This window comes from Solanum lycopersicum, chromosome 3 (genome assembly GCF_036512215.1).
Source record: "Solanum lycopersicum chromosome 3, SLM_r2.1".
NCBI lineage: Eukaryota > Viridiplantae > Streptophyta > Magnoliopsida > Solanales > Solanaceae > Solanum > Solanum lycopersicum.
The window spans coordinates 12,760,629-12,775,296 of NC_090802.1; the positions used below are offsets into that span (position 1 = coordinate 12,760,629).

Sequence of the window (14,668 nt, forward strand, 5' to 3'; positions counted from 1 at the left end):
CTTATATACGTGACAATACCAAATTTCTAGTATTCAAATATTAAAAATAATCGTTCATGATCTTAATGAGATCATAGACAACCGTGTCAGGTGTCTGTAATATAAGTTATCTAGTTTTAACGAAAAACATATATTCATGTGGTCTATACGTGTGGACATTATTTCATTGTTCGTATATCATCGGTTGAAAATCATTTACATTCAAGAAATTGGTATTAACATACTAATCGAGTATAGTGGCGGAGTCAGAAATTAATATATCTCATATAAATTATGTGATATTTCTATGTGATAATTTACTCGACAGAAGCTTAGAGAACTTTTGGCTCACTTGACGTAAGTTTCATAGAGAATAAGTTATGTTTAGTGCAACATAAATTATGGGTTCTTAAATCAAACTTTTTCCTTGCTCAACATAAGTTCGATTGAAATTAAGTTATATGTCTCTTACGACATAACTTGTGGATTCTGAATTTGAATGTTTATCTCGCATGGCATAAGTGCATTAGGAATAAAGTTGTGCATTACAACACAACTTGTTATGTTTTTCAGGCGTTACTTGTGGTAGATTATGATACAAAAATATAAGCTTATACCAAACATTTTTTTGTTGTTGTTATTTGGTTTCAAAGATATATTTGATCAGATATCTTTTACATGAAATATTGATGGATAAAAACTAAAACTCATCATATTTGAGGATAAAAATCAAGATGACCCCAAAATATGGACTTATGAGTCCATTTATACTTGACAGCCCACACGATTGGCATACATATATTGGTATATCTAAATAAATAAAATGATACTTTTACTTCGGAAAGAATAAGTTCAATTTTAAACTTTTCGATTTATCCTTAAAAGAGATGATATATATGTAATTTTATATAGATAATTTGTTTTAGGCTTTTATATTTATTTTTTAAAAATTCTATAGTTAATCAAATAATATCACATTATGATCTGAAACAACGAAAGTAATATAATAGTAATAATTAGTTGTCCAATAGACGTGAAAATGAAACATAAGAAAACTTTAGAAACAAAGAAACACATTTTGTCCTCCAAGATAAAAGAAAATGAGAGAGAATTGTGAGACAATTTTAATGATGATGATTATTGTCATTATTTTGGTATTATTGTCATTATTCACTATCATAAATTATAATGATCGTCACACATATGAAAACTTAAAATGATTTTATTACTCAAATAGTCATTCAATTATTAAAAATTATGTGATTAAATCATAATTCTTTTGTCATAGAAAAATCACTCTTCCATTAGTATTTCTCTCTAAATCATTTTGATCAATTGTTAAATGTTTGAGCCCTAAATTTTTTATTTGGCATTTGGAGTTAAATAATCTGAAATAAAAAAAAAATGCCTCCAACTTTATTGACAGCCCTGTAGTACTAGAAAAAACATGACTTCTGGTGAAAAATAAAAGGGAAAATGCACAAGTATACCCCAAATTATGCTCGAAATCTCATCGACATCTTATACTATACTAAGGTCATATTACCCTCCTGAACTTATTTTATAAATAATTTTCTACCATTTTCGGCCTACATGGTACTATCTTGTTGGTCCAACGCGTGTTGACATTTTTTTTCAAGCTAGTACCACGTAGGTCAAAAAGGGTAGAAAATTATTTATAAAATAAGTTGGGGTGAGGGTAATAGGATCTTAGTATAGTATAAGCGTGTCTCTGAAATTTTGTGTATAGGTTGAGGGGTACTGTGCATTTTTCCAAAATAAAATAAAGAATAAAAAAATAATACTAAATTTGCAATCAATTTGAGTAATAATCAGTCACAATAATATTACGACACTAGAACTTTTGTTGTTTGTTCTGTTATATTACTCTTAAACACAAATACTGCAACATTGATTTTCAAAATAAATAATTGCATTCCAGTGACATTATAGCATATTAATACCTAATCAAACATATGAAAACTTTAATCCAGATCCTTGAAACTTTTCTTCTATGGTATGATTGAGTTTATCACTCATCTTTGTAGTAAAATAATTCTTCCAATCTCCAATTTCTCCTTTACGAAAGAACAAATTATATTCCTCTCCAGTTGAAAACTTTCCATTTGTATTCACTTCCAAATTTCTCAAATTCTCAAAACTACACATTTTTAATATCTCACCCACCACTCCAGAATTTTCTTCCTCCGGGGAAATAAGACATTCCAAGAATTCAGCCAAGCGTTTAAGCTGAACTTTTGGTTTCTTTTTAATTTCTTCATACATTAAAAAAAGTATTTTGGTAGGATTTTCTATGCTTTTTTCCCAATAATCTAACACGTGATTCCAAAATGGACCATAAAGGCTCACCCCCTCACAGAAAAGATCAAACATTTCTTCAATAGAATTGGTATCGTTGTGATGAAGTAGTAAATTGTTTGTGAAATGCCACATAGAAATAAAAGTGTCCCTAGGATTTCTACATAAGTAGACAAGTTTGGTTTTTGAATGCTGGACTGATTTTGGCAATGAAGCAAAGGGCACATGAGTTGCCAAGAGTTTAGGTGAAGTGAAGGTTGAAAAATCAGGGACTCGACCATCAATATAGAGTTCATGCTCCAAGAATGGAACAAGAACATGAGGGTTAATGACAAGTAAAGGGTGATTAGGTTCAAAAATAGGATGTTTCACTCGATTCACCAGAGCAAATAAAAGTGATTTTAACCAAGTAGTTCCTGATTTTGGAGTTGTAACAAGAATGATATCACTATCTTCGGCTTGAAATTGTTGTTGAAATGCAATCACACCTTGAAGAAATCTTGGTGGTGTCCAAAAACCTTGATAATTGTAGATATACGATCCAACCCATCCTTTATCTTTTGGCAAGATGGAGAGAAATTTCTTACATTCTTCACTTAGATTATCCTCCTGTAAATATTTGGGAGAAGAAGTTGTCATGATTTGAGAGGATTGAGTGTTTTCTTAAAGTTTGAGGCTTTTATAATAGATACGCATGAATAATACACTTACTATCCATGTGAATGTGTAGTCATACTCATACATTTCATGTGACCTCACTACTTCACATATTTTTTGTCTTACTATTAGTAATAGTTATACTTTGATTCACTGATTTGATTTGTCAAGAGAATGCTATTAATGTGAGTGTAAGAATAGTTAGCGAGGCACTCAAAATTCATGCAGTGTTTTGTCATCTTTTTCAAGTAATGATTTTAATTTCAAGAAGAATTTTTTGGTGTTTATTAAATCACTAATCTTTTTAACTTATGACCATAAAAATCTAATTTAAACATAAAAAATTAATTTAACTATATACCTCCTCCAATGCTTTTAATTATCCCTGATAAAGGTTGCACTCTTTTTAAGAGAACATAAATAACGTGAATATTTTTCTATAGTATCCGTATTAAGTAATACACAGTTTTAATGGACTTGTTAGTGATTTGTGAAAACAAATAGTCAATGTTAAGTATAATTTTCTTTTACAAAAAATGTGTTTCTCTTAATAAGTTAAAGTAATCAAATTATCACACCTCAGACCTTAGAGGTGACCAGACCTCGAAAATTATTAATGACTCCCAAGTAAAATAACCTTAGCCTGACTGTCTTCTTAGAGGATGACCTATTCAATATTGACAAGTTTAAAACACTAAAGATAAACTTTAAGTTAAATGTTGAGTCTCAACTATTTTAAAATTATAAACACACACACACACATACACACACAATATATATATATATATATATATATATATATATATATATATATATATATATATATATATACATATATATATATATATATATATACACACATACACAAAATTAAACATGATAGAATATGTGCCTTCACTTAACAAGTAATGGACAAGGTCCCTTACTACACTAATGAATAAAACCAGAAAGTTAAATGCAGTAAAATCAACACGATGATTTTACGTGGAAACCTCCTTACTTAAGGGAGTAAAACTACGACCCGTCTCACAGGATTTTCAATCTTTTTCACTAATCTTCAAAAGCAAAAGTAAGACACGATTACAAAAAATGTGAAAAGAAGTTTTAATCTCACGTTTAAGCAATAGTCTCTATTGCTTAACAAGCCTAAGTAGAAAACAATCTACCTACTAAGCTATCCCACTTGGACAACCTAGACTTTTAACACTACCCACTAATTCCTTTATAGATTCAGGAATAGTTTCCAGTTTAAGAACAAGAGAATGTATTCCTAAACAACTACACGAAAAGCTCAAGAGATTGTTGTTGTTCTTGGAATAATTTTGCCTTTGTTTACTAGCAGCCTTTGCAAATGTTCTTGAAGAGTTTTATCTCAAGTTGCAAAAACTACCAAAGATTTTTAGGAAAGTGCCTTTTATATGGACAAGTCACTTTCCTTAAACTCTTTGTCATTGGTTGGAGAAGTCTCACTTTCTGATGCCATTGCGAAGTGTGCACCTACTTTCTGAACCGTCTCTAGCTGGCAGTCAATAGGCTCGTGACCATAAGAGTCTGGTACATCTACAAGGTCCCTGGGTTTGTTTCATTTGCAACATTCAAGTAAGAAACCTGATACCTTTACAACGTCCCTAAGTTTGTCAAATAATCAAAACTACAAATAACATTTTCCCCCTTTTTGATGATGACAAACAATGATCTCATATCTTCTCCAACTTTGTTCCCCCTTGCTATATTCCCCCTTACTGTGCTCCCCATTACTGTATATTCCCCCTCACTGTATTCCCCTACATGAATAATCATTTAGTTACTGACAGTTTTACTTCCCCCTTTTGCCATCATAAAAAAGATATGCAGTAAACCAACGATGTCAACAGAAACACTGAACAAGATCAAAGCTAATAAGCAATCAATATGTAAGGGAAAAGTATGCACAAAAGAGGATAATCAGAACAGCAAAGGAATAAGTTAACCAGCATGCCATCATAACATTAATACATTAAAAACAAACTGAATATCCATCAACACAATGATAAGCCACACACAAAAAAGACGACACAGGGGATGATTCTTTAACAGGTTAGGAAGAGGGGGGAGGATGAGACAGGGACTGGATGACAAGAGTGATTCGTGCAGTGGCACCATCATTATCCTTGATAGCCTTTTCCAGCAAGGTAGTTATCTTCGCCTTCAACTCAACATTCTCTCTCTCCAGAGCTTGTACCACTAAAGAACCAGGTTCCTCACTTTGTACAGTAAGCAGTTCTGCTTTGAGTATAACAATCTCTGCCTCTTTACCACTCAATCGCACAGTGAGCTCCTCAACCTCGTGCTTAAGCTGATCTTGATTTTCAATAAGTTGAGCCATTTTTCTCTTTGGATAGCCTCTTCCTTCAATGCACTCGCACTCAACCAAGGTACTCTCGGAGATAGTCTGTTTAACCATCCCAATCTTTCCAAAACTGAGAGGAATTTGAAAATGCTTGAATACCTCCGTGAGAAAGTATCCGTAACCCATTCCATGAACATCTTTCCTCTCAATGACAGTTTTGTGGATATGCTCAAGCATTAGACCAGGGAGGTTCAGGGCTTCGAAGATACACAACATCTCCATCACAAACAAATCAGCAGCAGTTGCTACTGTCCTCTTTTCAGTGCGAGGAAGGAGAACTTTGTTGATTAACTCAAAGACCAACTGGTACTCACTCTTCATGATTTTCTTGTAAATTCCAGAAACCTTGGTTGTGTGTGTCTTAGAAATCACAGAAGCAAACTCAGAAGAGCAAGTTTTGCCCAGTACAAACCGGGTCCCCTCTCTAGGCACCCTGAGAATTTTTGTCAACACACCCTCATCTAAATATACATCAATATCATTTACCCGTGTGAGGATGCTCCTATCGTCCTTGAATTTAACATTATAGTAAAATTTGCTCACTTCTTCTTCATGGAGGATGGGGGATTTCCTGTCGAACAAGTGTAACCAAGATTGGATCTCTACCATATCGTGAAGAGAATCCATGCCAGGAAGAGTTATGATTCCCATATCAAAAACTCTTCCTGCCAAGACGGCTTGGTTTCTCAAGCTGTTAACAACTTTCTGCATGTTTTCACCTTCATCTCTCCAGGCTTGGGTACCAGGTCCCTGTGACCTCTTCCTTTTTTACCTCAGAACTCTTCTTTTTCGACTTTGTGTTTTAAACCTTCTTTGAAACCTTTCCCTTTTTCTTCTAAGACCTTTTCTTCTTTGTTTTCTTTTTTTCTTCCTTACCAGACAACTCAACGACATTGGTCTCAGGCATTTTGAAATTTGATACCTCGAAGGTTCTGACACTTCTAACTGCAGCAGTAGAATGTGCACTGGCCTTCAAGGCATCAGCCATCAACTTTTGAGCAGCAGACCTAGTAGTAGGTCTTCTCCTAGGGGCCTCTTCGACTACCTTCTCCTTACCTTTTCTAGATATTTCCCCTTCACTTCTCTCAACCTTCCATTTTAAAGGTTCCTTCTCAGTTTCAGAGTCAGAGGAGGAAGAAGAAGGGTACCTTTTTATATCAGGAGTTTTATCAAAGATGGGATGAGTGTTTCTTACCTCTTCCCTCTGTAAGACCTCAGTTTGCTCTGCCATTGCTTATTCCCTCATTATAGCCAATCTCACAATCACCAACTCTTCACTTTCGGCAAATATATTGGATTCAGATGCCTTATGCTTAGGCAAATCTCCTTCAAAGAGATTTTCAGGCAACAAATCTTGAAACGGACCAGGTCCGGTAGGCACACAAGATCTGTTTATATCTATGGCATAGAAAGGGTAATCGGGTGTGTCTTGTTGAGAACTTGAAGGGGGATTGGGTCTGGCCTGTACAGTTGCCGGATAATAGAAAGTAAGAGGCTCGATTTCACTTAGAGCATCTAGCATCTGTTTAGAGGAAGATGAAGGAGAAGACATGTTTTACACACAAGAAAATGGTTTTGTTGAACAGAGAAAAGAAGAAGAAGAAACAAATTTTGTCTTTTTTAGGTTTTGCTAAAACCCTTCGTGAAACAAGAAGAATGTTAAAGGACAGATGTGGATTTCAAAAGAAGTAAATGGGGTTTTTAAAAGGCGTGAAAAGGTGCCAGGTCCGTGATTGGATGTGTGGTTTGAGAGAGAAACGATGGGACTAACGGTCAGAGTGACCGATGACTGACACGTGGCATTATCAACGTCATATTTTTCAGTTTCAATTTAATGTATAAATGCTAACCTAGACAGGCACCAGGTACCATAGCGCAGTTAAATCTCATTCCTCAGTTGTTCTAGTTGCTTCCCTTGCTGAGCAATTCCATACTGAAAATATACCTACAAAAGGTACAAAAAGGATCTTTGTTCAGATATTTAAATATTCACACAAAGGATACCTGCACTGCAATTTTAAACATCAAGGGAATTCAACTGTTGGAAGCTAAGAACATCACTTGTAGATCAACATGCGCAACTTCAACCGATTTTTCTCAAATTTATCCTTGTTGAGAGCCTTGGTGAAGATGTCTGCAATTTGCTCCTCCGTTGGACAATATGTGAGCACAATAGTTCCCTTCTCAACATTATCTCTCAAAAAGTGATGTCTAACATCAATATATTTTGTTCTCTTATGATGGACTGGATTCTTTCCCATACTAAAAGCACTAGTATTGTCACACATAAGAGGAATTGCTTTGATGTGAATCCCAAAATCTTCCAAGTGTAGCCTGATCCACAGAAACTGAGAACAGCAGGCTGCAGCAGCTACATATTCCGTTTCAGCAGTTGAAAGAGTCACAGAGTTCTGCTTCTTAGTACCCTAAGATATAAGTGATGATCGAAGGAAATGAGTCATTCCAGAGGTACTCTTCCTGTCCACTTGATAATCAGCAAAATCAGCATTTGCAAAACCAACCAGATAAAAAGTGTCACTTGCTGGATAGAAGATAACCAGGTCCCCTATTTTCTTCAAGTATCTGAGAATACGTTTGCAGCCTTCAAGTGTGAATCACGAGTTACATGCTTTAAACCTGGCACACATTCCAACACTATACACAATATCAGGCCTTCTAGCTGTCAGATATAACAAGGATCCAATGATTCCTCGGTACATTGTTTGATTCACAAGAGGATCAGTTTCCTCTACTACCAGCTTGGAATTTGTTCCCATAGGAGTATCAATAGAATTAGAATCAAACATATTAAATTTCTTCAGCAGCTCCTTAATGTACTTCTCCTGACAAATTGAAATCCCATTTGATGACTACTTGATCTGCAGACCCAGGAAGAATGTCAATTCACCCATCATGCTCATTTGAAATTCCTTTCCCACTAATGATGAGAATTCTTCACACAAATGTTCTGAAGTAGCTCCAAAAATTATGTCATCCCCATAAACTTGAATGATAAGCAATTCTTGTTCTCTTTTTAGTAAGAACAAAGTATTGTCTATCTTGCCTCTTTTAAACCCATTCATCAGGAGAAACTTTGACAGCCTTTCATACCATGCTCTTGGAGCCTGCTTTAGACCATACAGTGACTTATTCAATCTAAATACATGATCTGGTAGCTCTGTATCTTCAAAACCAGGAGGTTGTTTGACAAATACCTCCTCCTTGAGATCTCCGTCCAGAAATGCACTCTTCACATCCATTTAATACAGCTTGAACCCCATCAATGCAGCAAAAGATATTAAAATTCTAATAGCCTCCATTCTGGCAACAAGTGCAAAGGTCTCATCATAGTCTATTCCCTCTTCTTTATTGTATCCTTGTACCACCAACCTGGATTTATTTGTAGTAATCACTCCATTTTCTTCAAGCTTGTTTCTAAAAACCCATCTGGTTCCTATTACTGTTCTTCATTCAGGTGACGGAACCAGGTACCATACCTTGCTTCTTTCAAACTGATGAAGTTCTTCTTGCATATAGTTGATCCAATCTGCATCACCCAATGCTTCTTTCACATTCTTAGGCTCAATAGATGATATGAATGCGGAGAATGCAATAAGATTTCTTGTTTTTGATCTAGTATGAATTCCAAAATTCAAAAGTAAATAAGATTATCAAGAGGATGTGATGAACTATGCTTCAATCCTGATCTTGGAGCAGATAGGTTGAGTTTATTAGCACGTTCTTCTTTATCAAGAGAAACATCATTTTCTGGGGAGTTTGATGTACTCTTGCTGGAATTCTGAGAAGTACCAGGTACCTCATCGCCCTTTTCAACCTCATCAGCCTCTTCAGGTAAACTATGATTCTGATCATCACTGTCATTTTTCAGTCGTTGTTCTGCATCAGCTTCACTCCCTCAATTTTCTTCGAATTGAACAGTTTAATCACATCTTCTATATCATTTGATCCATTTTTTCTTCAAGCTTCCATCTTCATCAAATACAACATGAATGCTTTCTTCAATGGATTGAGTTCGTTTGTTGAATATTCTGTAAGCCTTGCTGGATGAAGAATATCCAACAAACACTCTTTCGTCGCTCCTAGGGTCAAATTTGCCCAGATCATCCTTTCCATTATTCAGCACAAAACACCTGCATCCAAATGTTCTTAGATAGCTCACACCTTCTTGTTGTTGAGCAGCTCATAGGGGGTCTTATTCAAAACAACTCTTATCAGACACCTGTTGGTAACATGACATGCTGTGTTAACAGCTTCAACCCATAAATTTTGAGGAAGATTTGATTCAATAATCATAGTTCTGGCAATGTTCACCAAGGTTCTGTTTTTCCTTTCAACTACTCCATTTTGTTAAGGAGTTCTTGGAGCAGAAAAATTATGACTCGTACCATTCTCCATGCAAAAATAATCTAGTTTTGAGTTCTCAAACTCAGTACCATGATCAGATTGAATGTTGCAAATGACTTGATTCAATTTGGTTTGAATCATTTTGAAAAACACCACCAACTCTTCAGCTGTGTATGCCTTTGATTTCAAGAATCTTGTCCAAGTGTATCTCGAGTAATCATCAACAATCACCAAAATGTACTTTTTCCCATTTCTGCTTTGAACCTTAGAGGGTCCATACAAGTCCATATGAAACAACTCTAGTGTTCTTGATGATGTTACTTGCTTCTTGGGCTGAAAGGATGATCTGATTTGTTTTCCTTTAACACAAGCTTCACAGATTTTACTTTTAGCAAACTTCAGCTTTGGCAGACCTCGGACCAGGTCCTTAGAAACTAGTTTGTTCAATAAAGATGAGCTTACATTCCCCAGCCTACGATGCAAAAGATCAACATTCTCATTCTGAGCACTAAGACATGTTAGGTCATGTCCATGAGATGTTTCTAAGTTGGCCACATACATATTTTTACTTCTGTGTCCAGTGAGAATTACCTTGTTTGTATTTAGACTCACCACAGTGCACTTCTTTGAAGTAAACATGACTTCATCTCCATTGTCAAAGATTTGAGACACACTCAACAAGATGTACTTCAATCCATCCACATGATACACATTGTCAATTGAATCTTCAAGAGATCTTCTAACTTTGCCAACTCCCAAAATGTACCCCTTCTTTCCGTCACCAAAAGAGACACCTCCTCCTTGAAGTGTCTTGAGTGAGAGTATGTTTTTTACATCACCTGTCATATGCTTAGAGCATCTAGTGTGCATATACCAGCACTGACTTCTGCTCCTCTCACTCACCTGCACCAATAATCACTTGTTCAGCTTGGGAACCCATTTCAATTTGAGTTCCCAGAAGGAATACAAAGGAGTGATAAGATTATATTTAGTCCAATAGGGTATATTTTGAAGCTTTCTAACAAAGGACATTGGAGCAGTAACAGATTTTTTCTTTAAAAATCTGTGAGTTGAAACATGCTTTGGAGGACCAGGTCTCTCTTCTGATAAATTTTGCCTTTCAACATAATTAGAGAGTCTTTCATAGGAATTCCTCCAGCTGGCACACTCTCCCTTTAAGTGCCCATTCTTCCCACAATGAAGACTGAGCAGATTGCCAGACACAAACACATACTTACTGTGAGGATTATAAGGAGGAGCGATGTTCAAGCTTCCTAGTCCTTTCTTATTGAAATTACTCTGATTTGTTGCATTTGACAGTAACTTTGAGGATTTTGTCCACTTAAGGGATTTTTCAAGTTCTTCTTTAAGTTTGACAATATCCTTTTCTAATTTGTTACTCTTTTCCAGCGACAGACCAAAGTTTATTTTAGAGTTTTTCAATTTTTCTTGAATTTCAGCTTGTAAACCATTTGACATTCCATTTTGCTTTTCAGCTTCTTCAGTTATCTGATTTAACTAGTTCATAAGTTCAGAATTATCAGACTCTAGAGACACCATTCTTGACATTTTCTCTTCAAGTTTAACTTTGTTTTCAGTTAAACTGTCAAGTTCGTCATTCATGGTGTCTCTTTCAGATGTTAACTCGATTACAGAATCAATCATGACTTTTGCCAATGTTCTCAATTTTTAAAAGAATATTTATAAAAGTCATTTTTCATATCAAAAGGAGTTACCTGGTTATCCTTTTCTTCATTTTCCGTATGAGCCATGAGAGCAAACATTTCATTGAAATCGGTTTCCTCCTCATGTACAGCCACCATAGACACATCTTTTGGTTCATTAGGGTCTTCTGAATCACTGGAAGAATCACCCCATGCAGCAAGAGTCTTTTTGACCACCAAATCTGCAGTAGCTTTTCTATTTCTCTTACCGAGTACTAGGTCCCTTCTATTCTCTTTGTCACTTCTTGGTTTATGATGTTCCTTGTTTTCATTCTTGAGCTAAGGACACTCACTGATGAAGTGCCCAGCTTTTCCACACTTGTAGCATGTATCACCTTGAGTTGCATTTCGAGTACTATTTGTTCCTCTTTTATAAACTTTGTTTTTCCTCACAATTTTTTGGAATCTGTTGATGAGATATGCCATATCATCATCACTGGAATCTTTATCTGATTTGTACTTCAGCATCAATGACTTTTCCTTCTTGGCTTCCTTCTTTGATGATTCATAATTTCTATTCATCTCACGTGTCTTCATATTTTCAATCAAAACGTCCATAGTCAACACCTTCAAATCTTTGGCTTCTGTAATAGCATCAACCTTGCTTTCCCAAGATTTTTGAAGAATTCGAAGTACTTTTCTGACTTGTTTGCTCATGATTATAGGTTCACCAAGACTTCACAATTCATTTGTAATGGAAGACAACTTTGTGAACATGTCATGGATTGTTTCTCCTTCCTTCATTTTAAAGTTCTCATACCGTGAGGTAAGCATGTAAATCTTAGATTCTTTGACTTGTTTAGTTCCTTCATGTGCAGTCTTCAAACAGTCCCAAATTTCTTTAGTAGACTCACAAGCTGACACCCTGTTGAACTCATTAGGTCCTATCCCACAGACAAGAAGAGTTTTAGCTTTGTAACCCTTTTCAATCTTTTTTCTATTAGCTTTGTCGTATTTCTGTCTAGGTTTCGCAACAAGATTAGTTTTCTCTCCATCCTTTTCTTTGATCATCAGAATAAACGGTCCATCCAGTACAATATCCCATAACTCGCTGTCTTAAGCCATGAGGTAATCGTGCATTCTAACCTTCCACCAACTGTAGAAATGTCCATTGAAACAGGGAGGTCTTTTTGAGGACTAACCTTCTTCGAGGTTAAGTGGAGCAGTTGTTCTAGAGAAAACATCACTTTCTTGGTTTTAACCAAATAGATAGTGCCTGCTCTGATACCACTTGATAGAATATATGCCTTCACTTAACAATTAATGGACCACGTCCCTTACTACACTACTGAATAAAACCAGAAAATTAAATGCAGTAAAATCAACAGGATGATTTTAAGTGGAAACCTCCTTGCTTAAGGGAGTAAAACCACGATCTGTCTCACAGGATTTTCAATCGTTTTCATTAATCTTCATAAGTAAAACATGATTACAACATTTTTAATCTCACATTTAAGCAATAGTGTCTATTGCTTAACAAGCCTAAGTAGAAAATAATCTACCCACTAAGCTATCCAACTTGGACAACCTAGACTTTTAACACTACCCACTAATTCCTTTATAGATTCAGGAATAGTTTACAGTTTAAGAATAAGAGAATGTATTCCTAAACAACTACACGAAAAGCTCCAGAGATTATTGTTGTTCTTGGAATAATTCATCCTTTGTTTATTAGCAGCCTTTGCAAATGTTCTTGAAGAGTTTTATCTCAAGTTGCAAAAACTACCAAAGATGTTTAGGAAAGTCCCTTTTATAGTGATATGTCACTTTCCTTAAACTCTTTGTCATTTGTTGGAGAAGTCTCACTTTTTGACGCCATCGGGAAGTGTGAACCTACTTTCTGTACCGTGTTCAGCTGCCAGTCAACAGGCTCGTGACCATGAGAGCCTAGTACCTCTACAAGGTCCCTGGGTTTGTTTCATTTGCAATATTCAAATAAGAAACCTGGTACCTTTACAATGTCTCTGAGTTTGTCAAATCATCAAAACTACAAATAACAAAACATCTAGAAAGGGAAATACAAAAAAAAAGTCAAATATTGTATATCCATGAAGCCTCTACTAATTTATGATAAGCACCGATAAGAACTACCAAAAGTTAATTAAGACTAGAGTCCTCTGAAAGCTAGGAGGCATCATCAAAAGTTTATAGATAAGTTGGTGATCTCAATGAAATGCATGTTGATGATCCTGAACACTTACATACGCATCACATAATGATGCAGATTGAATGACATTAGTTTATTGAATGTACGACTATGTGCTACGGTTGAGTGAACTAATAACTGAAGTGAAAGGCTGAAATATAATTTAACTAAAGTAATGTATAAATATGAGATAAAATCATTAAGCTTCATAAATATGAGCCTTGTGATGATACAAATTGTAAATTACTACAAATTGTAAGTTCTTTAATAATTAATGTTTAATCATAAAAAATAATTAAAAAAAGTTGTGAATTTAAGGTAATTGTTTAAATTATTCAACATTTGTCTAGTTTAAAAATAATAATAATAGAATATATTATGGAAAAGTATGAAAAAAGAAAAGAAAGAAAAAATCTTGAAAATTTCAAATTGTCTTTCTTTATCCTAATTATCTCCAACTTCCTTAACTTATTTCCTAAAAAATCCTCCTTCCATCAAACATATTTTATTTTTTTGTTCTATCTATTTATTTATAAAAAAAAATTCTCTCTATTGGAGATGTTTTTTCTTTTTACACGTTTTTTTCTTCTTCTTTTCTCTTTTTCACTCTTTTTTGTTTGTTTGTTTGTTTTATTTATTTTATTTTTACTTTTATTATTTGATTTGTTAATATCATATTACTTTTGTTTAATTTATTCCCTTATGTAAACCCTAAAATTCTTAACTAGATTTCCAACTAAACTCTTCACTCTCTCATGTTCATTTAAGTTTACACCAAACTCTCATCCAAATGATTATAAAAAATAGACGCTCAATAGGAAAAACATAGACAGAAATACAAGATAACTCAAAAAGAGATGGAGATAAAAAAATAAATAGAGAAAAAAAAGCAAGAGAGAAAATATAATAAAAAATAAGTTTTTTTTTGAGAATTAAGTTAGTTCGAGTTTCGTTTGAGGTTTCAGAGTCATGGCTCGTTAAAGTTAATATTGGATATTGACTTTGGAAATCAGTAGATCATAACAGTTATTTTGTGGTATCAATATTCACATCAAGGTAACTCAATTCTCGCATGATTTAAATTGAATA

At 34.6% G+C, this 14,668-nt stretch overlaps 2 protein-coding genes across 2 annotated transcripts; both read right to left on the bottom strand.

The window, feature by feature from the left end:
* Positions 1-1,947: 1,947 nt before the first annotated feature.
* LOC101244856 (cytosolic sulfotransferase 12-like) lies at positions 1,948-2,937 on the bottom strand. The gene has a single exon (XM_004253458.4). It carries the CDS (start codon positions 2,935-2,937, stop codon positions 1,948-1,950), a length of 990 nt encoding a protein of 329 aa, XP_004253506.2.
* Positions 2,938-8,996: 6,059 nt separating this feature from the next.
* LOC138347413 (uncharacterized) lies at positions 8,997-12,444 on the bottom strand. The gene is made up of 6 exons (XM_069295711.1): positions 12,194-12,444; positions 11,727-12,109; positions 11,446-11,615; positions 10,733-11,227; positions 9,751-10,612; positions 8,997-9,259 (listed from the first exon to the last, which is right to left on the bottom strand). The coding sequence occupies exons 1-6, from the start codon at positions 12,442-12,444 to the stop codon at positions 8,997-8,999; spliced, it is 2,424 nt and encodes an 807-aa protein (XP_069151812.1).
* Positions 12,445-14,668: the final 2,224 nt, after the last annotated feature.